The 23,082-nt window shown below is 41.0% G+C and overlaps 1 protein-coding gene across 1 annotated transcript; it reads left to right on the plus strand.

Annotated features, from left to right (window-relative positions):
• Positions 1-16,822: 16,822 nt before the first annotated feature.
• Positions 16,823-21,264, plus strand: mchr2b (melanin concentrating hormone receptor 2b). The gene is made up of 2 exons (XM_080465099.1): positions 16,823-17,392; positions 19,433-21,264. The coding sequence occupies exons 1-2, from the start codon at positions 16,989-16,991 to the stop codon at positions 20,070-20,072; spliced, it is 1,044 nt and encodes a 347-aa protein (XP_080321225.1). The 5' UTR covers positions 16,823-16,988; the 3' UTR covers positions 20,073-21,264.
• The last annotated feature ends 1,818 nt before the right edge of the window (positions 21,265-23,082 follow it).

Raw genomic sequence — 23,082 nt, forward strand, 5'->3', positions numbered from 1 at the left:
TAAATCTGGAATTAAAACAAAAAACTAAACAAAAACAAAGCCTATCGGGTTAGGGTGATTCCACAGTGATTTATTAAGATGCAATTACAATGTGATGTTGGTGGTAAACATTTAGTGTACATTGAAGGTATTATTGCAAGTTGTTATAGAAAGAGTAGGAATGGGTTTGGTTGTATTGTGTATCAGTGGAGTAGTGCCTAGCACTTAGATGTATGTGTCATGTTTCTGTGGCTGGAGTCAGGGTTTGGGGCCCTTTGTGCATGCTTGGATCTCAGGGTACTCTAGTATTATTCAGCAGCGCGAAAAAATGCAATTGAGGTTCTTTAATGGCTCTAAATTGCCCGTGGTTGTTATTTTGAGTGTCTGTGATTGCATGTCTCTTTGGGTTTGACCTTTGATGGACTGCCTGTCTTGGGTGTAGCCGGCCATAAGCAGCACATGCGGTTTATTAAAGCAGTATAGCATGGATGCAAAGCGTGGTGACCCATACTGTGCCTTAAACCTGTCCAGTGTTGCTATGAGTATTTGGGAAGGTACCTGCATATACTGTAGCTGGTATGTTGATGTTTGTTGTCTCACTTTTGTAGATGAAATTGAATGCCTATATGAGCGGAAATAAATCTGTTTGCTTTTCTCACTCCGAGATTCCCCATTTCAGATATCTTTTCAGCGCACTTCCATCGGTAGATGCTGTGTTCCAGTAGCTTTCTCACTTTGGGAAACATTTGGACATGACACCAAATGATCACCACACACTGTCCTCCTATTATTGCTTGGCTTGTCCTTTAACGGGAATGGCTTCACCGATGAAAATCCCCGAGAGTACACACTAGTAAACTGTCCCCACACGCACAAAACATCTTAGCCATTTTGTATACGAATTAGATCTATTTATTCAAATCAAATTATGGGTATCATCGTTTACTGTGGCCTTTACTATGTCTTTGCTGGTCATAAACAATCATTATGTACTAAACAGTTTAGAGCTTTAATTCTGGTACAAGAAGAAAAATTGTATTTCAGTGTGAGTTACTGTTTCCTCTTTTATGTGGCTGACATTTGGCTGTTCTATATCAGGAGAGGAGCAGCAGTGGGACTCTCATTACTGGCCTGGTTGCGTCCTCTAAATCCAGTGTGTAATGTTGAGAACAGTTTGTGCTGCCAAAGATGGATTAATAATTGTTGTACAGAATTGTGTACACGTGTCTCAGACACCATTGGTCGTATCTGTGAATGTGGACCGTCTATCCTCCCATGACAAACAAGGTCATCAGACACTTTTGTGAAATGACATGTGTTCTTTTAAGAGACAAGGGCTCCAGCGGCTGTGGTAAATCCACCAATCCTTCCATCCTGAACTCACACTTAAGCCAAGTTAGAGTTGTGGGCAGCTGGCGCCTTTCCAAGCTGAAACAATGAGAAAGTCAATCACAGAAACACACTTGAATATCCTTCAGTTGGCAATTAACATGATTCCATGTTATTCTGGATAAAACAGGAGTACCTGGAGAAAATCATCATTTTTGTGGTAATATTTTTCACACCAGGATATATTCCTATGAGGCGAGGATGTTCAACACTGTTATATACTGTATATATATATATATATCATGATAGATAGTAAAATGTAGGATTAAATGTGGCTTTCATGAAACCAGCACTGTCATACATGTTTACAGCTTAACTCCAACATTGTGCTGAAGCATCAATTCGCTCCATAAGGCATGTGAACAAGTCGCAATCTATTCTCTCTGCGATCCTTGATGAGAAGGCAAGATTAATTATCCTTTCCCGATTAAATCTCAAGCAGTGAGCATAAGACCACACAAACCTTTATGCCTATTAGCAAGTCAAACTGGTTGGTTATGACTTAATATACTTTGTGGTTTTCTTGTTTGTGCACCAACACTTGCAAAAGAAAAGAGCATCGCTATAAATCTGTGGCAGTTTGGACGGTTTTGTGAATGTTCAAACAGACTTCTCTTAATCACAAATCACACAGGTATGCCCTTGCTCTGCCAAAGGCTTCCCTTCCAGCGAAATGTTTCTGGCACATATTTGCTGCGAGGTGTCCAGAAAGCCCCGCAAATGGATCCTAATTAGTTAACTGAGAATAATCAGAAATAATCAGAAGCCAAAGAAGAGAAGCAGTGGTGGGCCGAGATATAAAACAGGAACGATTTGCAAAAAAAAAAAAAATAAAATAAGGGGGGAACATGATGAAAGTTTGGCGAACATCATTCAAAGCTTGGAATACTACATGGATATTCATTTAGATAAGCATCAATTACAATAAAAAAAAATTTTTCCTACCTCGGGGAACGTTTTAGGCAGAAAAAAATAAAAATCACCATTCAAGCTTCAGTAATAACATACCTTAGATATCTTTTCCAATCAAGTTGAATTTCTGTTTGGCTGAGGGTCTATATAAATGGAAAAAAAATAAATTATTAGTATTAGTATTGCTCCGGGGTAGTTTTGATGAGTGTTAGGAATGAAAAGAGAGACAGATATGTGTATCATCAGCATAACAGAACATAGTGGTAATTATTTTATCAAGTGGGCGCGAGGCTCGGAGAAACACTTAATCACATGACATGATATGAAGGAACTGATAATAAATCCTAATCATCTAACCATTCATGGGACTGCAGAACACAGACGGAGAAGATCTTTAAAGTGAGATTTGTCATAGGAGCCGAACAGGGGATGTTTTCGATTAGGGACAGGACACCATGATGAATCTTTGAGGTTGGTCTAGCAACCTTTAGCAAATGCCATTTATTGCCCATTGGCCTGCCATTGATAATTTTATTTCAGAAATACATGAAATCTTTAATCTAAATGTATTAGGCATGGGATTTGTATGTTTACAGTTAATTGCACGAGTTTCACTTTCAGTGTTGAAGAAAGAGCATCTTTGCTTCACTTAGATTATAAAAAAATAGATTCATCTGATGTGTGCTGTAATGTATATTTGATTACTATGCAGGAAGATTTTTCTTTTTTCCTCCTTTGGTAAAAGAATAATTCAGAAGGAAAGGGGATATGTAGACAGGAGGAGGGGTTCTTTCCCTCCCCACACCAATGCAACAAATCTCATTCTGCACAAACCTCTCAAATATAAACCTACTCAGGAGTGCAGCTACTGTTACAGAGAACAGCGAGAACTGAGTCGAGTCAGGGTTTGCCTTGTGGGCGTCGATGTGTGGAGTTTGCAAGTTCTCAGTGTAAAATCATAGTTTTCATCCCACACTTTAGGTGAATGTCTGTGGTTGTCTGTCTCTTTGATTGCCTGATGATAGAGTGACAACCTCTCCAGGGTGAATTCAAATTAAGGTGCTATTGGCTCGAGCACTCTGTGAACCAGTGTCCAAATAAGCAGTATGTCAAGATGAATGGATGGATATCAATATAGTATTTGGGTATTTAAAAGTTGGAAATATTGAGGTGGAACTGCAGAAAGGAGGATGGGTGACGCGGTGACCTCCTCCATATCAGTCAGCATCCATGGTGATGAAGGCCTCTCCTAAAGGACATAGTCTCAAAGCACTTCACACTGCTGATCACATTAAATCACCCACACATATTCACATCTCAGCGGCAACCAAGCTGCTATGCGAGGTGCTCGCCCTCCGCCAGGGCCACTTTGATGTTCAGTGTCCTGTTCGAGGACACACCGACACGTGAACAGGCTGAACTGGGGCCTTGAGATTGGAGGATTGCTCACTCAACTGTCAGCGCTATCGCCACCCCGAGTCATGTGGTTAAAAGCCTGTGGCGTTATGTCTTCATTTCAAGTTTTTGTCTTTCCAGGTATGCTTTCTCACACCTCGATTGCCTGTTCAACATATAACATTCAGAACATTTTGTGCTGCCTGGCATGAAGTAAGAAAGAAATGTTCAGATATGCTTATAAGGTCTTATGTAACCGTTTCTTAGACTATTTGTATTCCGATTTGTAAAAATACAGACAATTTTTTCCCTTTTTTTTAGAATTCTATCAACATATTCTTACGTATCTTTTTAGCCTGCAATAAAACTAACAAATCATCATTACATTAAAGAAATAAACAGTGTTTTTGTTAGGTTTCATCACCTGAGTAGTTCATGCCAGTTAACAACAAGCACAAGGCTGCTGCTCTTCCTGCAGAAACGAAAAACTATTGAAGCATTTATCAATGTGGAATAGTGAAATACAAGAAACATCAATAGATGAATCACAAAAGATAATCGACTCTCTCCTTTTTGATCTTCAAAGACCGACGCAGAGGAGAGGGAAGAAGATGAACGATGCTGCATCAAAGAAGAAACACATACACCGTGAAGAAACATATATACTATCAATACATAGGATAGAAGAATAGACAAAGTAATGTTAATGAACATTATATACAGTGTAGTTTCACCTATTCTTTTGAGTTATCATGTCTTATTTAAAGCAATACGCTTGATGCCTGCTAATCTATTGAGTTTCCTTTATTCTCTCCATCTCTTTCAAACCTCGCAATCATCCTAACAACAGTCTAATTCAGTTACTTTAACAGAACCAAAGACCAACAACACATAATAACACAACGACACTGAGATATTTTTGAAAGCGCAAGACAAAAGATAAGGCTCTTATCCGCTCTCAGACTGAGACTTGTTGACAAATTGAAAGCTCGGGTCAAGGAAAACAAAAACTCATCTGATAGACTGAAAACAAATAATGGAGAAAATATTAATCACCTGACCTCAGCCAGAAAAGAGCTCAGACTCAGGAGGTTTGTTTGGGATTTGATCGCAGACTTGATTGCTCGTAACAATTTGCCTGTTCTAGCCGAGTCACTGAAAGATAATGCCACTTTTATCTAAAAACCAGATGTTAAAACCCTTATGAAACACGGGTTAACTAAACATGACCCGTTATTGGGTAAGTGACTACATTTTTGGCAACTTCTGGACCCCTGTTTTATCTCCAACAATACCAACGGTGAATTTAATTACGGCCACATAATACATAACTATGCAGTTGGAACGGCAGTGTGACAGTGGACGCAAATACAGATGCAGATGGTTGATCAGGTTATGGCAGTTTATTTACAGTCCAGATGCATGGAGATATCCGTCCATCTTGACAGACTTAAAAAAGGTTCTTCTGCAGATTAAGCCTGTTTGAATTTCTTTATTGTCCTCAACATCAGAGCTGAGAGTGAGAGACATGCCATCTGTTTCAGAACTGCTTATTCTTCTGTATTCTAACTTTTTTGGGTTCATTGTCATTGCAGTAGATTATCACCAGTTAGGCCCCAAACCATTTATATAGCATTATGACAACATAATGGAGTATGGAGACACTTGACTAGAACAAGGGTTGGATATACTGTGCACAATTTCACCCGTTCACACACCAATGGTGCAAATATGACCAATCGATCCACTGAGTGAGCCTTTCTGTGTCTTGCTCAAGGGGACTCTAACATACGACACAGGGAAAGATAGCACGCTCTCACAAGGATCATTTAAAAACTTTCGCCGAGAGGAAGAGCTATCTCTTAAGGGTCTTATTCACGGGTGATTGGAGGAGTGACCGTTGGATGGATGGACGGATGGACAAATTTCAATTTGGAAAATTGCTAAAAGGCAGCCTCTTTTCCACAAATCACAACTTGGCAAGTACCCCTGGTTCTTGTTTCACATCAGATCTATAATTGGATGAGCCTCCCAGAGAGAATATAGGGCTTTCATTTCCAGAATGTTCCTAATGCTTTAACAAGTGTTACATGTCAAACAGGAAGTGCATCAGACTGCTGTCAAATCCAAACACTGAGAGGTTAAATAGAGACGCATGCCGTGTTGACGCTCTTTTGCATTTTCAGCCTAAACACTACTATTTTCAGTTGAATAGGACTGTAAAGTCAAAGTGTCAGTAAATCCAGACTTTGTCAAAAGTTGGCAGGAGACTACAGCCCCGCTTTGATTGTTAATGGGTAGACGATGAGACTCCGGTAAAGTGAGGTGTTTGCAGGATATCAAGAAATGTGTGGCTGCTTTATAAAGGAAATAGCTTCACTGCCTATGTGAATTCATCCTGCCCAGTGCCCTGGAGGAGATGCAGAAGGAGATCATATGATTGTCCAAAGATATTCCACAAGCTCTGTGTCATCCAGCAGCCGGCAGAGAACAAAACAATGCTTGGCAGAGTCATTTCTGAGAAGCGCCTGTCAAAGTGCATTTGTTTTCTGGCTCAAACAAACATGGAGTAGAATAAGTAGTACAGGGCTGGAGCTGAGTAACTGTCTGGCAACGCCAACGACGGGATGAAAAGTACTCCTGGCATCCGCCGACCTTTTGGCCTGTCATATTGACAGAACTGCCCCCGCTGCAAGTGAATCATAATCTGATCGACTCTTTAATCAAAGTAACTCATATATTAGAAGGACATTTTGAGTGGGAAGAGGCACCACGGGGAAGTTATTCCTATATGATATGATAGAGATCGGGCTCACGCTAATGACATCAGGCTCACACTAATGACGTCATAAAAAGTGGACAACTTTGCGTATTTGTTCCACAGGATTGTCTCGAGGTGGCACTAAAGGAACATTCAACATAAAATACAACGAAGTCATTGAGGAACAATGAGTCTTTTCACAGCTGACCCCGCCACCCCACACCCCAAACAAATAAATAAATAAATAATAATAAAAAAAAAAAAAACAGATAGCTCAGTGTCTGAATTTGTGCCATTGATCCATTCTCGGCTCTTCTTGGCTTTCTCTCTGTGTTTATCACATGTCTTTAGCCTGGCCTGGGACTCCGCATTGTCTTTTGTACTAAACATTCACTGTCTCGCACTTCAGGGATTTAAAGCTCAAGTTTTGTCATTGCAGTGTTTCTACTGTGAAAAATACATGCATTCAAAATTTGGAAATTTTATCAGATGTAAACGAACAGAAAATAAACAAGTGAATACACAACTTTTTTTTCTTTTTTTCAAAGGATGAAGAGTCTGTAGATATTGAATATAAGGGTGTGTGGCTCTCTGTAATTCTGTGTTTGCCCAGTGTTGGACTTCCAACTGTGAATTTGAACACTAACCATTACATTGCTGTTCTACCACAGTTAAATTACTGTTGCTGAAACAGAAGAATCTTCTTCAAAAACTAATTTCTGTTTAAGTTGACATTTAACTACATTTAGTAACATTATGAATAGCAGACATGTGTTTCAATCTACCAGTATAAAATACTCTGACCGACAAAAATGGATATAAATAGTTACAAATGTAGATATCAAGGGATTTCACTCTTTTAAAAGTATAAACTTATTGGCTGCACAAACACAGATAAAAAAGATTGAATTATTTATTCAAATTGTGGACATACCTAGTAGTTACTCTACTTAGGTGCGTGTGTATTTCTTAATAAAAATATTCCATAGTCATGAAACTACAAGGACTCATAAAGTGAGTATTGCTGTTAATTTGTTGGTTCCACTCTTGTTATTTTGCATCAGAATAGTTGATAAAACCCCTGATAAAATAATGCAATATGTTGATAACACCATCTGAAACTTGTTTAACTTATCAGGACACGGAACGTGAAATATAACACTGATTGTGAACTTTTGCGTTATTTGAATCGGGTTTAACATGGTGAACTCTACGGACAACAAAATAAAAAAAAGCATTAACATTCAACTCGTGTCTTTTGTAGGCGATGGTCTCGCTGTTAAACAGCTATCGACCTTCAAGGAAGCATCATCCGTTGTGGGATTTGCAGGGAGAAATAAGTCAGGATTGTTCCTCTCAAAGCGACTGAAACTACTTTGCCAAGCAGCCTGGATAAAGAAAAAAATAATCTTTGTGAGAAAAGCTTCCAATTTTTACGCATCTTATAGTGAAACTCGGTCATGAAGTCTAAACTCACAGTACATATATGCTGCCGAGGACTGTCAGTGCTATCTGAAAAAAGACTTTTATTTGGAAAAAGTTCTCTGTAAGAAACCATATATAAATCCCCACATTCACCGTCAACACTTATGGTTTTGCACTACTGCTCTTTTATATGACTGTCATTTGTTTTCAGCACATTAAATTGCACTCTGCGTTAAAATGAGTGTTTTGATAAAGTGAACATTAATTTAAAGTTATATAAATGTGTCATCGGGTATTATTTCTGCGCGTATTGCGCCGCCTCACATAGAAAAGCGAACGTCTCTTCACCATGGTTATTTCTGTGTGTGCCGACAGCAGAAAGTACACACATACATCCACAATGAAACCACAATCATATCAGATAAAGCCTCAATCTCAAACCGTTTTCTCTACTACGATGTGTTTCTTCCTTGCATCATTGTTGTGTTATTCACAGCCACTCGCTGAAGCCCAGAGCCAAATGAAATAATTGGTCACAACTGCATTGTAGTGACCAAAATATACAACAATGTATTGTAGTGGAGCTACAGAGCTATTTAACGACATAGAAATATGTACGCTTGAGAACGAGACGAAAGAAAGAAGGACAGGATGTAGGTAGTGTGCGCACAGCAGAGTTCACATTAAAAGATATGAGCAGATCCTCTGTTACGAAAACCTTGGAAAAATCCATAAAGAACATGGCACATAGCTTTTTGTCAGCTGCGTTAACAACATGGGGCAAGGCAGCACATGCACAAGGTCCTGTGGCAGGAGCAGGACTGTTGACAGCGACTGTGACCCTTCATGAAACCACAAGCCTTTCGCTCTCACTCGGGACAGACCAACACACACACACACACACACACACACACACACACTGACCTTGCGTTGCATGATTGTTGTATTTCATTGACCTCTAGTTGTGATTGTAGGTGGTGTTAGAACACTCTGCCACCAGATGTTTTAGCCTTGATTGTCGGCTTCAAAGTAACCACAGGTTTCCGCGTTTTTTGCATTCGTAGTAGCAGTTCATTAGTTTTCTTTTTTTCTTGTTCCAGTAGCCAATTTGTCGTCTTATTGACTTGGTTCCGCAGAAACTGACACAGACCTTGTATGTGCTTTTCTTGTGCGCCATTTTCACCAAATTCATTTCTTTGTGTCCCTCTTTTACTCGTGTAAACACATTCAGCAGTAAAACTCGCGCCCATCTGGACCTTCTGTTGCGTCTGCCGAACATCACTTAAGCCTGTTTGTTGGCTCTCTCACGCCAACCTCCTCAAGTGACCCGGATTTCCCTCACTGTCGTCTCACCTATCATTTTTCATTAAATCATTTTTTTATTTCAAACCAATATTTTCAAAAGCCAAGAGCATCCGTTCATCTTATCGCCCTGTAAAGTCATATGACAGCTCGGCCATGTGATGCTGTTAACTGCGAAGCAGACAGGGCCGCCTATTGTTCCGCTTTATCGGCTTCATGTTTTCTCTCTGGAGTCCAGTTCCGTTGTGACAACAACAGACACTTTGAGACTTGGTTGGGTTGAACATGCAGCACAGCGCAGATGTATATCTGAAACCTCCAAATGACTCTATCTGCATGAGAAAGATACACTAAGCTGCGTGTTGAGGATTTGCTGCAGGAAGTCTTTCCCATGACATGTATTTGACACGTATTTTTCTTTCCTCTCTTTCTATCTCCTGCCCCCAACTAGACCTGCAGAAAACTGCCACCCCGGAACCTGGTTTTGCGACGGTTTCTTCCTAAAGAGGGAGTTTTTGTCTTTCTACCGTCACTCACGTGGAAGAGTTGGGGTTTCTCTTCAATTGAAATCAGTCTTACGTTTAAATACAAATTGCATTAAAGCAATGACTGTGACAACTCTTTCATTTCATTACAGCTCGTGATGAATGTCACGTCATTAAATTAAAGATCTTCTTGGAAAATGTTTTCAGGCGCTTATTTTAGTTTTACTATCCACATGCATGCAGCATTTCATTTTCAATATCTCCAGTTTCATATCCAATCTAATCTCCATGGACACGAAGTACATTGTTTTCCCAGCGTGTCTTGATGTGACTGAAATTGATTCGCTCGGGCAATTCATTGAAAAGGTATTCGTCTGTCTTTAGAGTTTGTTGAGATGGAAGAAGACATGAGGATCAAAACACAACATCAATGATCATTGAAATGGTTCATGTCTCATGTTTGCAGACACAGGCTTTATGTCAACTTTAAAGTGTGTTGTTTTTTTTATGTATATTACAGTCTGGCTGTCATTTTGATGTGTAGTACAGAGTTTTTAAACCAAACAATGTGGTTATTATGGCTACGTTATCTTCATGGGCTTTTATACTAACCCGTTAAAGCATCAGCCAAGTGCAACACTCAGTTTCCTCTTTTTTTTTCCTACTGCGGTAGCAAGTTGTTGTTTTTTCCTCTCTGAACACATGGAGTGCAGACCCTACTAGAAAATCTAATCCTTAGTGTTCCTGTGAAAGGATTTAAGTTCACTTGCAATTATACTCTTCATCGTGATGAAATCGCATCAGAGATGATGAGAGAAATGCGCAGAGGATGTTCAAGCTTTGAAAAGACATTAGAGCCTCATCTGCACTAAGAAAATCAATGTAGTCAAGGAAATCACGTGGAAAAAAAAAATAATTAAAAATGACTGAAAAGTGTTTTCATTTGACATTTTCCAAATCCCTAAGTATATGAGAGCGACACATCTAATAAATGGTGCGTTTTAGAGAAATGAATATACAGACAGGCTCAGACCATCTCAAACAGGCTCTTTCATATATTGTTTTAAATGCCTTTTGAGTCATGTCAGTTCTAAATCAACTTTTATTTTCAAGGAATGACATGTCATAATTTTTAAATATTGTACATGTCACGTGGATTTTATGTGGATTGGTTAATTAAAAATAAAAAAATATATATATCTATATATATAGATATATATATGTTGAAGATCATTAAAGCTGGTTGTTACTGACAGGAAAAGCTTCTTCTTTTTTTTCTTTTTTTTATTAGCAATACAAATTCAGCTGATATTCATGCCCTGTCTGCTGATAACTTCATGAGTTTTACTGTTTCTGACTGTTGTGTTCTGCATCTGTTTCTGATCCCCCAGATGCAGCTGTAATGTGGACATGATGCAATCTGTTGCTGCTTTTATAAGCCCCTACAGGCCTTGGGCTGTGCGCAGGTTATCTCGTTAATGCGGGCTAACGTATGGCAGGCGGTCTAAGACCCTGTGATCAGGAATGAATACAACTGTTCATAAAGATCCTGCTCAAAGGATGTATGTGAGATTGATCCTTCTCAATGAAGGCCAACTCTGGCTTCAACTCATACGATCTTCACCTGGCATCTGTAAGCCTTTTCTTCTGCCATTTATTCATACTTTATTGTGTACGTTGAGTCAACGGTGTATTATATGTTCCCCTTGAACTCATATAGGTGTGGTTTCAGGTTCCTCTTTATAATTGGAGGATTGATTATCAGCAAGGGTCTGGTGACGGTCACACAGTCAAGGTCTGACTGATTGACCTTGGCTCCATCTGAATTCAGACCCAATATGGCGCCCAAGAACAGATTTTAAACTATCGACTAAACTACAAATGTAGTTATTCCTACTCATACAAGTATATTAATATACTGGGCATTGCTTTACCTTTGAATCAATGTGAGAATTTCTATTTCAAGAGGTAATATTAATAACTACTTTGATTCTCATTTGATTGAAGATAATTTTTTTCCCGATCTTGTGGCGCCCCATGGAGGCGATGGCGCCTTTAGCATTAGCCTCTATTGCCTAATGGGTTCTGACTATATATTTCTATTTTGGAAGTCGGTGAGTGTCTACACCTTTGTTCTCTATCACTCTTCTGGCATATTGTTTGGTTTTCAGTGTGTTCCTGGTACATTCATTATATTGATTTGACTTATTACTGAAGTTTACTGTACCCATGGTGTTCATGAACACACTGTGTGCTCTGAGGCTAAAGCTTCTCAACCCTGGGAACATGAGCACCGTGGAGTGTTCACACTTGCCACCCTGGAGTAAGCTCGCTGTTGTGCACGTAGATGCACCGTGCTCATTAACATTTCTTATTTACCCCGTGGGGCAGTGAACTGCCTCTACAATGTATCTCAGTCCTGCTTTAAATGTCAGGCAGATCTGGATGATTTTACCCCACAGAGTGATGAACTCGCTGACTGAAGCCGTGAGGGGTTCACAGTATCTGAGCAGAGCAACAAAAAGCCGTGTTTTTATACTTGTTGGTGCCACCCGTCCTTCCTTAACACCATCAGGCACACACCCTCAGACAAAGATTGGATTCCTTTGTAAATTCTCCTTTTGACATATCATTGTGGCAGCTGTCATTAAGATTGGGAGAATAGGTCATCTTCCAGTCCCAAGGTTGGCGGTTTGATCACCTGTAAAGTCTCCTTCAGTAAATCCCCCTGCTGAGCCAGGTGACGGCCTCGCGTGGCGGAAGCTGACGGTCTGTGACAGTGTCAATGTGGCCGATCATGTAGACTACTGAAGCATTACAGGAACGCTAAACACTTCCCATGTATCGAACCACCATTTACACCGGAAGAGTCATTTATGCCATCCAAGATTGACATCTGGGCTTTCAATGGTAACGTCATGTGTCACAATGCTGAGGATCCACGTTAGTCTACATGGCTGGGCCATGCTAATTCCTACCCGATTACTTGGGGTTTAGAAAAACAAATCAAATACAGTAAATTGCTCTGCCATGTGAAGATTGTCCGTTTCTGACATCTGCATCATTATTTCTTCTCCGTTTTTGTTGTCGTTGAAAGGATTGATTTTGATGCCTTAAAAAAGAAAAAGAAATCTCTCCCTGTTTTCAATGAATCAATCCATATGCTAAACTCTGATTATATCTTTTTAAATTCTAATTAATTGATGCTTTGAAACTTTCTCCCCCACCCAGAAATATCTTACTTTATTGTGCGTTTCATTGAGTCATATTTACTTCCCTGTTTGACTTTCACTTTACTCCTCAGCTCTTTTTCAGCCGTGCACCTTTTTGCATTCACAGAGGTGCACACCCTCCCACTCAGAAGTTGACCGGGTCAGCCGCCATCTTCTACTGTTGGCCGTGGGAGCAGATGGGAGGCAGGACCCTACTAACCTCGCCCCGCATCAGTAGTCACAGCGGCAGCTATCAAAGGGGAGAAACAAGAGCTGCCAAGGTTTGGAGATTTGTAAAAGCCACAAACTTAACCCCTTCGCGCTTTGGGGAACTTCAGAATCACAACAGTTTATCCAATGTAGAGCCACTTTGTCTCCTCTTTGTTTGGATAGCTTTGGGAAACAGTGACATTTGTGTCTTTCTTCGCTGCTGCAGCTTTGAATAACCTATATAAGCTTTCTGAACGGATGTGATCTCATGGTGTAGAAGAGAGAATGCTGAAAAAAATAATAATCCCGAGCCACTTTCATCTCGCAGCAGAAGTATCCCCAGATCAAATCCAGCCACGCAGGAGTTTCTGCATGGAGGTTGCTGGTTCACCTTGCGCATGTTTTCCAGGTACAGTACTTGTATTTCCTCCTAAAGTTCAAAAACATGCATTTGAGGGAAGGTGTGCGCATGCCTGTCTCCGTGTTTGACCTGCGACCTCTCCGAGTTGCACCCCGCCATTGCCTCGGGTGTGTTGGGATCAGCTCCAACAGGTCAAAACATTAAAGTCGTAAATCCTCAGCAGCAGGAAGAACAAGTAGTTCTGTCCTGTAACTCAGATGATGCAGCGCTCACTCACTCCGTACAGACGTCTTGTAGTCAGTCTGAGAATAAACACGGATAAAAGAAAATTGACGCGGGTTGAATCAACAAAAGAACAGTGTCAAGTTTCCAGAGTCCACAAAACAACCCACCTGGCAAATCTTTTCAAAAGCCAGGAAGGAGGAAGACGCTGCGGCGAAGCTCCACTGTGTCCGAACGCTCACGACAAACACTTTTTCATGTCAGTATTTTCACAATTCAACCCACTTATTAGAACGCAACACGTACCATTAATTTTCAACGTCGCTCACCTAAATGACTTTAAATTCATACCCTGCGCTTGTTCACAAAGTTATTTACTTACACAAAGTTGCAATCAGCAGGAAAATGACAAGAAAATATGCTGTGGTTGCTCAATGTGACGCGCTGACAAAAAGGCATTTACAGGCCATTTTGGGAACTTAATTGTCACGTCACTGTCACAAAGGCATGTGAGCTGTTGCTGTGGGTGACGCTCGGCAAGAACTGAGGGTTTTAATGTGCCGTCAGTGGAATTAAAGAGTGGGTGCCGTCGGGGTCCTCGGTGGTACAGTTTGGTGTCATTACTCTTTCATCAACATTGTTATCCTTCACAGAGAAGTCCCCGGCCGCGATGGGATGAACACGTCGCTCTCACAGCGGCTGCTGGACCGAACATCAAAAATGGAGAGACACGGCTTCTGCTCCGACTTCATCTTTTGCTTTATTTTATTCATCAAAGTCAGTTCCTCTTTACACAGTCATACCATCTAAAGCTGGCTCGCAGAGGTTTAATGAGGGCATTGCCTTCAGGCGGGAACTTTTGGGGAAAAATAAAGTGAATCAAGAGTCAGAAATAACAGTCGGAGCACGCACAGATTCGAGTCAAGGTCAGCCAGTTGAACAAGGCAGACAAGTAGTTGCCCATCCATCCAACTTCGGAGCCAATTCCAGGTGACTATAGACAAAGGCAGGGTGCGGCCTGGACAGGTCACCAGTCCACCACAAGACACTCACATCCATCTTACAGGCAATTTAACCGCAACTATGCACCCCAAATCTTTCCAACAACCACCACACCAACACGTTGAGCACATTGGAACCGCCATTATATATTCAACACATAATGTATTAAGAGACAGTAGTGTAAATTAAGATGCTACCAATCAGGATGATAAAAAAAGTATTTAGACTTAATCAGCATCAGTGCCATTTAAATTTACTCTGAGGATAAAAAAATAATGTGGAGACACACACTACCTAGGCCTCGCCCTGATACTGGGAGAGCAATCTAATCAAATGTGAGCTTAAAAGTGATTGATAACTGATAAATGTCACTCAGGATACTATGCGTTTCATGGTTTAGCTGATGTCTGAAATATTGTACTGGTCAATATGAAAATTTGACATGCTGAAGTGGCGACTCAAGTTTTAGATTTGATTCAGTGGAAAAGAAGCTTTTTAAAGGAATACTTGAAAAGTCTTTATTCATCCTCTGCGACGCATGAGTATCCATCCATCATTACTTGCTGCCCTCATGACTACGAGCAGCCATCGACAGTCAGTGTAATGCATTAAAAAAATAATAAAAAGACGGATTTGTCCTTGGTTTCATTGAAGGGAAAATGTCCACAATAAAACTAATGCAAAGCCCCAATTTAAAAGCTGGCATGTGTTGACCTCGGTGCGTGTGAATGTGAAGCTGCTCAGTCAAAAGACTTTCTCCTTGCTCTTTTGTCTCTTCGGAGTGATTCTGCCTAAAACCTCTCTGACACCAATTATACTTGTTCTTTTGCCTCTAAGAAGGTATAATTTGAGGACATGAAGATGGCAGATCACGAACTATTAAATACAGCTCACGGCTCTGGAAAAAACCATTTCAGGGCTCGGTGGAAGGAGCTCACTGAGGAATGTGATTTGGACAAGAGAGAATCGCTGAGATCGTACACAGTTATTTGATGCCGAGGCCCGTGTGAATACATCGTGACGCACGGAGAGCGAGCATCGCAGGGAATGAACAAAGAGTACCTGGAGCCAGTGCGAAGGAAGCTTCAATCTTTGATCCAATCCCGGTGACCTGCAGTGAGATCCCAGCGGAGTCCTCTCGGCTGAGCAGCTTGAAACGCCAGATCAGCTCCTGCCTGTTGGAGCTGAGCCTATTTGAGTATGTCTCTTATAATATGCTCATGCTGAAATTTTGTCCTCAAATAATTTTCCCCGCCAATGAATAAGAAAGCGGTGGTGTAGTGGTTAGTGCTCTCGCCTCACAGCAAGGTTGTGGGTTCAAGCCTTGCTGAGTGGCGTCTGCATGTTCTCCCTGTGTGGGTTTCCCTCATGACCCGCGGCTTTCTCCCACAGTCCAGAAACATGCATCAATTGGTGTGGGGTCATGTGGGGTCAATTGGTGATTGTAAATAATGGGAGCAAGCATGTAACAGAAAGAGAATGGTGTAAGAGACAACAAAGATCTTTAGAATCTAAATTGCCATTTGTCAAGATTATTTGAAAAAGCATTCAGGGCTTTTGATGTACTTTTTTCCAGGTAATGTGTTTTTTTCTTTGTCTGTCAGTATTATGCTGTCAGTATTATGCATTCAGTTCCACAATTGAACTGAATGCATAATACTGACAGGGCAAATAAATGTGGGCAAAAAGCAACTAATGCTTTTAATAGTTTCAGGAATTAAGTACACGTGAACATCTTTGTGCCAATTAGTGTTAATCAAGATGCTTCAGAATATGTCTGAAAAATATTTTGCATTATTTTTGTTTTGTTTTTTTTCCGTCAGGATGTAAGTTTAGAATGCTTTATTTTTTTTTTTATTTTTTTTTTTTTTTAACCTATTTGCTTGTTATAGAGGACCACGCAGCAAATGATGTTTGAAGGGAGGGAACTACAGCACACCGAGGCTCAGCGGGCTGGTAAAACCGCAAGCAGATGCGCACAGAGAATTGTCACATCACAGTTTGCCCTCAGAGATCAACATGACCGGGAAGGCTGCAATGCCCGTATAATCTGCCTTTATTGGATTCTGCTTTTGTCTGTTTGAAAACACAGCCGCGGTCCATTTGAGGAGGGGGGTGTGGTGGTGTGTGTGGGGGTGTGTGGGGGGGTTGGGATCCGCGTCTGGTCCAAATCAAGAGGATACACGCGCTTTTGGAGAGACAGAGAGGCAGAAAGAGACGCGCGCGCAAGTTGGTCGCCCAAGTTTGGAGAGCGGACTCCGGCAGCAGAGCAGAGCGCACGGCGCGCCCATTGATCGCCGCCACACTGAGGCGATAGTTGAGACGATCTGACCATGAATTTCACGGAGACGTTTTGCCAAAACAACCAAACAGTCAACTTCACAGATCAGCCATGTCTGAACTCATCCACCCATCCTTACAGCCACATAGACATCACCACTTTCATGCACATACTCCCCACGATCTACGGCGTCCTGTGCTCAGTTGGAGTCATCGCCAACGGACTGGTGATCTACGCGGTGGCAGCGTGCAAGAAGAAGATGGTCTCGGACATCTACGTGCTCAACTTGGCAATAGCCGACATGCTTTTCCTGCTGGTGATGCCCTTCAACATCCACCAGCTGGTCAGGGACAGACAGTGGGTGTTTGGAAACTTTATGTGTAAAGCAGTGGTGGTGGTGGACGTGAGCAATCAGTTCACCACAGTGGGGATTGTTACGGTGCTGTGCATTGATCGGTAAGTACAACATCCATTGGAGTCACAGATTTTTACTTTAAAAGGTTTATTTATTGTTTTCACGACACTGTTGGAAATTCACTTTGTATCACAGAAAGACTAGATAAATAGGATAAATCCGTTTCACATCAACACCAATAATAACTGGATTAAATGTAGTTAGTTTAAGTGAAACTGTGAATTTTCCGATTTCCCAGCACACACGTTTTGCATCCATTACTTTAGGATGCATATCTAGAGGGATTGTGCATCCATTACCACCTTTTAAAACAAGCAATTACTGCACTGTGTGTCTAAAAATGCAAGACTGGGGTAATCGTCTGTGAAACAACCCATGAAGACACAATGTTCCCAGCATAAATGATTTATGTGACTTGTTTATGGTCTGACCACCTTCAGAACAATTAGTCAAAATGAACCTGGAATAGATCATTACCGCAGCTAGAAGGTGATATCTTTATCAGAGTTGGTTCTCTGGGGGAAAATGCTTCTTCTTTAGTCAAATTCACATTTATATAGACTCATTAAAGCAGCTAATTCTGCTCTTGTAACAAGCATTATTGAAAGAAAAGGAATTTCCCTGCTAAATAAAGTCAGGATGTAATCTTCATTATTATAATTATACTTTAATTATTGCCATCATTATGAGCTTATGTTTGTTTCAAAGTGTCTGCTGTCCTCCATATTTTCATATGTATTATATAGTGTAAAAAGGCAAAGACTGCAAAAAAGAAACTCAAATAAGCCCCTTGAGAAATAAAAGTATTCACCCTTGTGAGTGCTCTTAGAATGAAGTCTTTCAAGAGAAGATGAAACTAAAATCAACTTAGATGAACAGCTAATGTTTCACAAGAGTCAATGAAACACAAAAGAGCTGGATTGTATTGGTGTGTTGCTCTCTTACAGAGCAAGATAAATGTGTTGCTCGCTGTGTTGCTTGAATGAAAATATTCAAATTAGAGCTTTAGATTTTAAAAAGCTTCAACGACGACTCTCTCCATTGAGTGTTATAAATTCTAAGTCACATTTGTTTTGCTGCCTGAGTTCAAAGGGTAAAGTCACACTGATCAAGGTCATTGTGACGCTTATTAAAGTATCTCATCATGAACACGTCTCGGTTGTTTATCGTTTTGATTTTTTTTTGTTTTCATTCTCGAACCAGTTATTCGCTGCATCCCAATCAGACCTTTCTCTGTTTTGCTCTCCGCTCCCCTTTCAGTAACAACAACAGCACGGTTGTAAACAGCTAAAGGAAAGTTATTTCTGCACGCTCCCGATATCTCAGGGTCCTGTGTAATTTTTATTTCATGGGAGTTTTGTTGATATCAACATGACCCTGTTTCCAGCTCCTGGCAGAATCAAATACACAATTAAAAAGAAACAATCACAAAGGACATTGCAGCAGCTGAAGGTGTTAGTGCCTTTGTGCTGTTGGTGTTTTAATAGAGGAATATATGCCAGCAATACTCGTCTGAATGTTAATAGGGATATCAGCTGAGGTGGTAACAGTGCAAATGTTTACATAGATCCAAGTCTGGATGTGTGCTAACTGTAGAGTAAAACTCATTTTAACTTTATGAGCTTCTGTGGATGATGCCAGGACTTTTTTTGGCACGCAGAAGGCTTATCTATAGATCGAGATAGCCACAAATTCAGCAGGATGTCCTGGAGAAAATCGCAGGAATGTTTGCTTGTCCACCGAGGTCAGACACAAATATAGTAACACAGTGTGAAACATGTCAACAATGACCGGAAAAACGTAATTTGCTTCACTTTGGTGACATCTTGGAGGGAGTAGCAACAAAGAAGTCCTTGTTTTCCAGCTCCTCCGTACGAGCTACAGTTCATATAGCAAGTGTTTATAGTCTGCATGATTTTCTCTACAATCACTTTGTCGGTATTTGTTTGCAGCTTAGATTCTCTCTGAGACTCCGAAAGGATAAAAAACGCCTTAAAGGAATCATATGACATCAACATGCACTTGTTATGACTGATCTTTTATGCACAGTAAAGCTCTAAAAGCTCCATTCTTCCTTCTAGGTATATAGCTATTGTCCATCCCAGCTCGGATAAGAGGACGGTGCAGTGGACCATCGTCATCAACCTGCTGGTGTGGCTGGGCAGCTTTCTCCTCACCGTCCCGGTCATGATCTACGCCAAGGTTGTACGCAGGCAACACATGGAGGTGTGCATGATGTACCTGGACGGACCGGAGGACATGTACTGGTACACCCTCTACCAGTCCGTCCTGGGCTTCATCATCCCACTCATCATCATCAGCACCTTCTACTCGCTCACCCTCTACCACGTCTTCAGCTCCATCCGGCGGGTCAAGCGGAAACAGTCGGTGTGGGCCAGGAGAGCCACCAAGATGGTCCTGATGGTCATCGCATTGTTCCTCATCTGCTGGTCGCCCTACCACGTCATCCAGGTGATCAACCTGAGCAACAACACGCCGACTATCGCCTTCATCTACGCCTACAACATCAGCATCTGCCTCAGCTACTCCCACAGCTGCATCAACCCGCTCATGTTGCTGATCTTTGCCCAGAATTACCGCGAGCGGCTTTGCCGCAGAAACGCGCTGCACAGCTTCCAGCACTCGTCCAAGTTGACGGTGGTCAAAACAGACGGCTCCAGTACGATAAATGACTCCAACAATCGCTGTACTGCCATCTGATGACGGCGAGAACATTTTGTATGAACTGTACACATGTCAAAGTGTTGCTGCGCGTCCACAAAAGAAGTGGCTCAATGTCACCAGTCGTGTCATATTTTCCAGCTCTTTCTCCTTAAAGTAAGTTGGACGTTAAGTAACTAAGACAGCTTTGACTGATGTCTGAGCGACATACCCAACTGCAAATGAAAGAAGTAAAACGCAGGTAATTTGGCTCCTTTTCTCTGTCAGACTTGGAGCTTTCATTAACCTTTATCAACCACCGGATGGATCCAGCCCCATGCTGTTCACCGACGACGGCGCAACGCCGCTCGTGGGATCCGTCACTGTCAAACACAAGTACAATTGAGAGTGTGAAATGTTGTGGAGTCTTTCATGAGTTGTGAGTGGGAGTATCAGCCAACGTCCCGAGGGCTCATGATGAAATTTTAAATCCTCTACAAGTCGCTGTCTGAGTCATTGGATGGAGACTTTCTGCATTGACGTTCTCCGGTCTGAACAGAGGTGAACTGCTGCTGTAACACAACAATCAGGAACACTTTCCAATATGGAAAATAAGGAATAAGGGCTCATGATGTGTATCTAAAAGGCTTCAGTCATAGGTTGTTAGTATTTCATGGATCACTGTATAACAGTTATATGTAAAATGTAATCCTTCATATATATTTTTTTTTCTATTCCAACAAAACAATTCCATATCATATTGTTTGTGTTTAATTCGTTAATACATTTATATGGTTTTCCCAGTTCATAATTAGCCAATAAGTCTGCAGTTATTAGAGAGGGCGGGTTATTATTTATGGGTTGTTGCACAAACAGTTTGCACTGTTTGTCAACTCAGAAAGCGATTTCACATGAGGCAGCTGCATTTTTAAATAGGCATATTAATGTTTGGTACATTATTTAGTAGCGATCTCTAAAACTCAAGGCTGGTATCACAACTTTCAGATTAAGGTAACTGGAGAAGGTGTCAAGAAAAAGAAACCACCCATTCATCCATCCATTAAAAAAAAAACTATTTTATAGATATATTATGAATCTCAGTTATCAGGAAAGCCTTTAAATTGTCAGTTTACGTGGTTGTTTATGTCTTATGAACCCACCAATGATGCTTTCCAGTGGTCTCACAACCGGGAATTCCTAACTCAGAATGACAGTGAAAACACGTTGTAGTGTTCCAGTCGGTCGCCACATCAAAAGTCAGAAAAAAGAGGATTTCTCCTGACAGGAGAGTGAAGTATTCTGAAGATGAACAAAAACATCTGCTGTTCATACGCAAACTCAAAACGATAAATGCTAATGGGTCGGGTTGTTAACATCTTAACAGCCCAGAGTTCAGAGAACAGCAGGAATACACTGAAAACGTCTGGCTGGTTTTAAAGTATTGTATCATTATTATTTGTCAATGATCGGCAAGCATAAAGTAATGTAACTGAACAGGAATCTCAGTGATGGCATGTAATTTTACATTTTTGAGTGTCACTCTCGAAAAGAAAAACAACGTTTTCTGATTAACATTCAGTTCGTGATCTACAGTTCCTCCAGGAGGGCTGAACCGTCTTTGTTTTAGGCCGAGTTTGCAAGAAAACATGCCGTGAAACACCCTTGACAGCTTTTCACCCAAGGTTTCACTAAAATGCAGACAAACATTAATCCTTCACATTGTGCAGAATGGTATGCCTGCTTTTGTTTGTTTGGGGTTTTTTTTTCATCCAAAGTCCCTAAGCCTTTAGAGTGCACAGCTCAGCTCTGCCCTGTTGTCATGTGAAGGTCAAAGAAATGTGGAACTGAACACCTCTGATCTGATCCTGATGCTGCGGTTTTCCCATTGACCGAGGTAGCGCTGTTTGTCTTAACTTGTGCCGTTTTTTCCGTTGTCCTCCTGTGATATGTACATTTGATATCTTCAATCAGTTCGTGGCTTTGATGTGTTTTGGTGATAAGCGCCTGCTTTTATGAAGGGCTGGGAGCACGAACGCTGCAACGCTACAGAGACGAGGAATCCGGCATGAGGAGACGATAATTCTCTCAAATCAATGGCACTTCATTTTGCTGTCTGTACAAGCACACGGTGGAACGAAATGTACAGACAGGTTACATTTGGATAATGTTTTTGTCACCGGGTGTTTTGGTAGCTCTGACCGTTTACTGAGGAATGAGCCAGGGTCGACCTGCTGGTTAATGGAACGTCAATAACTAATATCCCAATAACCCTGCCAGCTTTGTAGCCCTTATTACACGAAGATGACTGACGAGACAAGAGCCTGGGATCAGTGACTCACTGGTGCCGATTCATGACTCTGTGAGACAAGATAATGATTATTCTTTTATTCACCTTTTAAAACCAAAAGCCACCGTGCAGCAGAAAAACTCATAACTAGCCATCTTATTGTCATTATTTACTCTATTTGTGGACAAATGTGTTGACGTGGTTAATGTAAAACCAGCTGAAGAGAAAGAAAAAAGTGGTGATGAACCTATTCACACACTCTTTATATTCGTTGTGCCGCTTCGTTTCCAGCTTCTGCACAGTTGCCTAGTGACTGTGTGTTCACAACAAACGGAGGAGCCAACATCGACACTCCCAGTTGACAGAAATTAAAAAATTCTGCATCCTGACTTATGTGGAAAGTAGAAGACCTGCTGTACTAGTGATTGTTTATAACTTCATGATTACCTGATCAAAATGGACACCGTGTTCACCACCAGAAGTAGAATGGCAATTTAATCAACAAGCACATGTTGCTTACTGTCTCAATGCAACAGAATTGACTCGCTTCTAAGAAAATGGAGAAAGCGCATTAGTTTCGTCCAGGTTGGTAAATCTCTAACCCGCTCCTCAGTAAATAGTCTTATTCTTCGTATACCGTACTTTGTATACTCTAAAGTGATATCGACTGTATGTGGAGCACTAAATGTGGTATAGAGTGTTTCTTCTACACATCACCTCAACATGTTAGTATTGATTGGTCCGACAGCTGGACTTGTATTGTCGTTATCTTTGTGAATTGAC

The sequence above is a fragment of the Lipophrys pholis genome, assembly GCF_963383615.2.
Source record: "Lipophrys pholis genome assembly, chromosome: 6".
In the NCBI taxonomy this organism is placed as follows: Eukaryota; Metazoa; Chordata; class Actinopteri; order Blenniiformes; family Blenniidae; genus Lipophrys; species Lipophrys pholis.

Bases quoted from the DNA above. Each gene is read 5' to 3' on its own strand.
- mchr2b (XM_080465099.1), top strand. From the start codon at position 16,989: ATGAATTTCACGGAGACGTTTTGCCAAAACAACCAAACAGTCAACTTC. The intron at 17,393-19,432 runs GTAAGTACAACA...TCTTCCTTCTAG, and splicing joins ACGGTGCTGTGCATTGATCG to GTATATAGCTATTGTCCATC.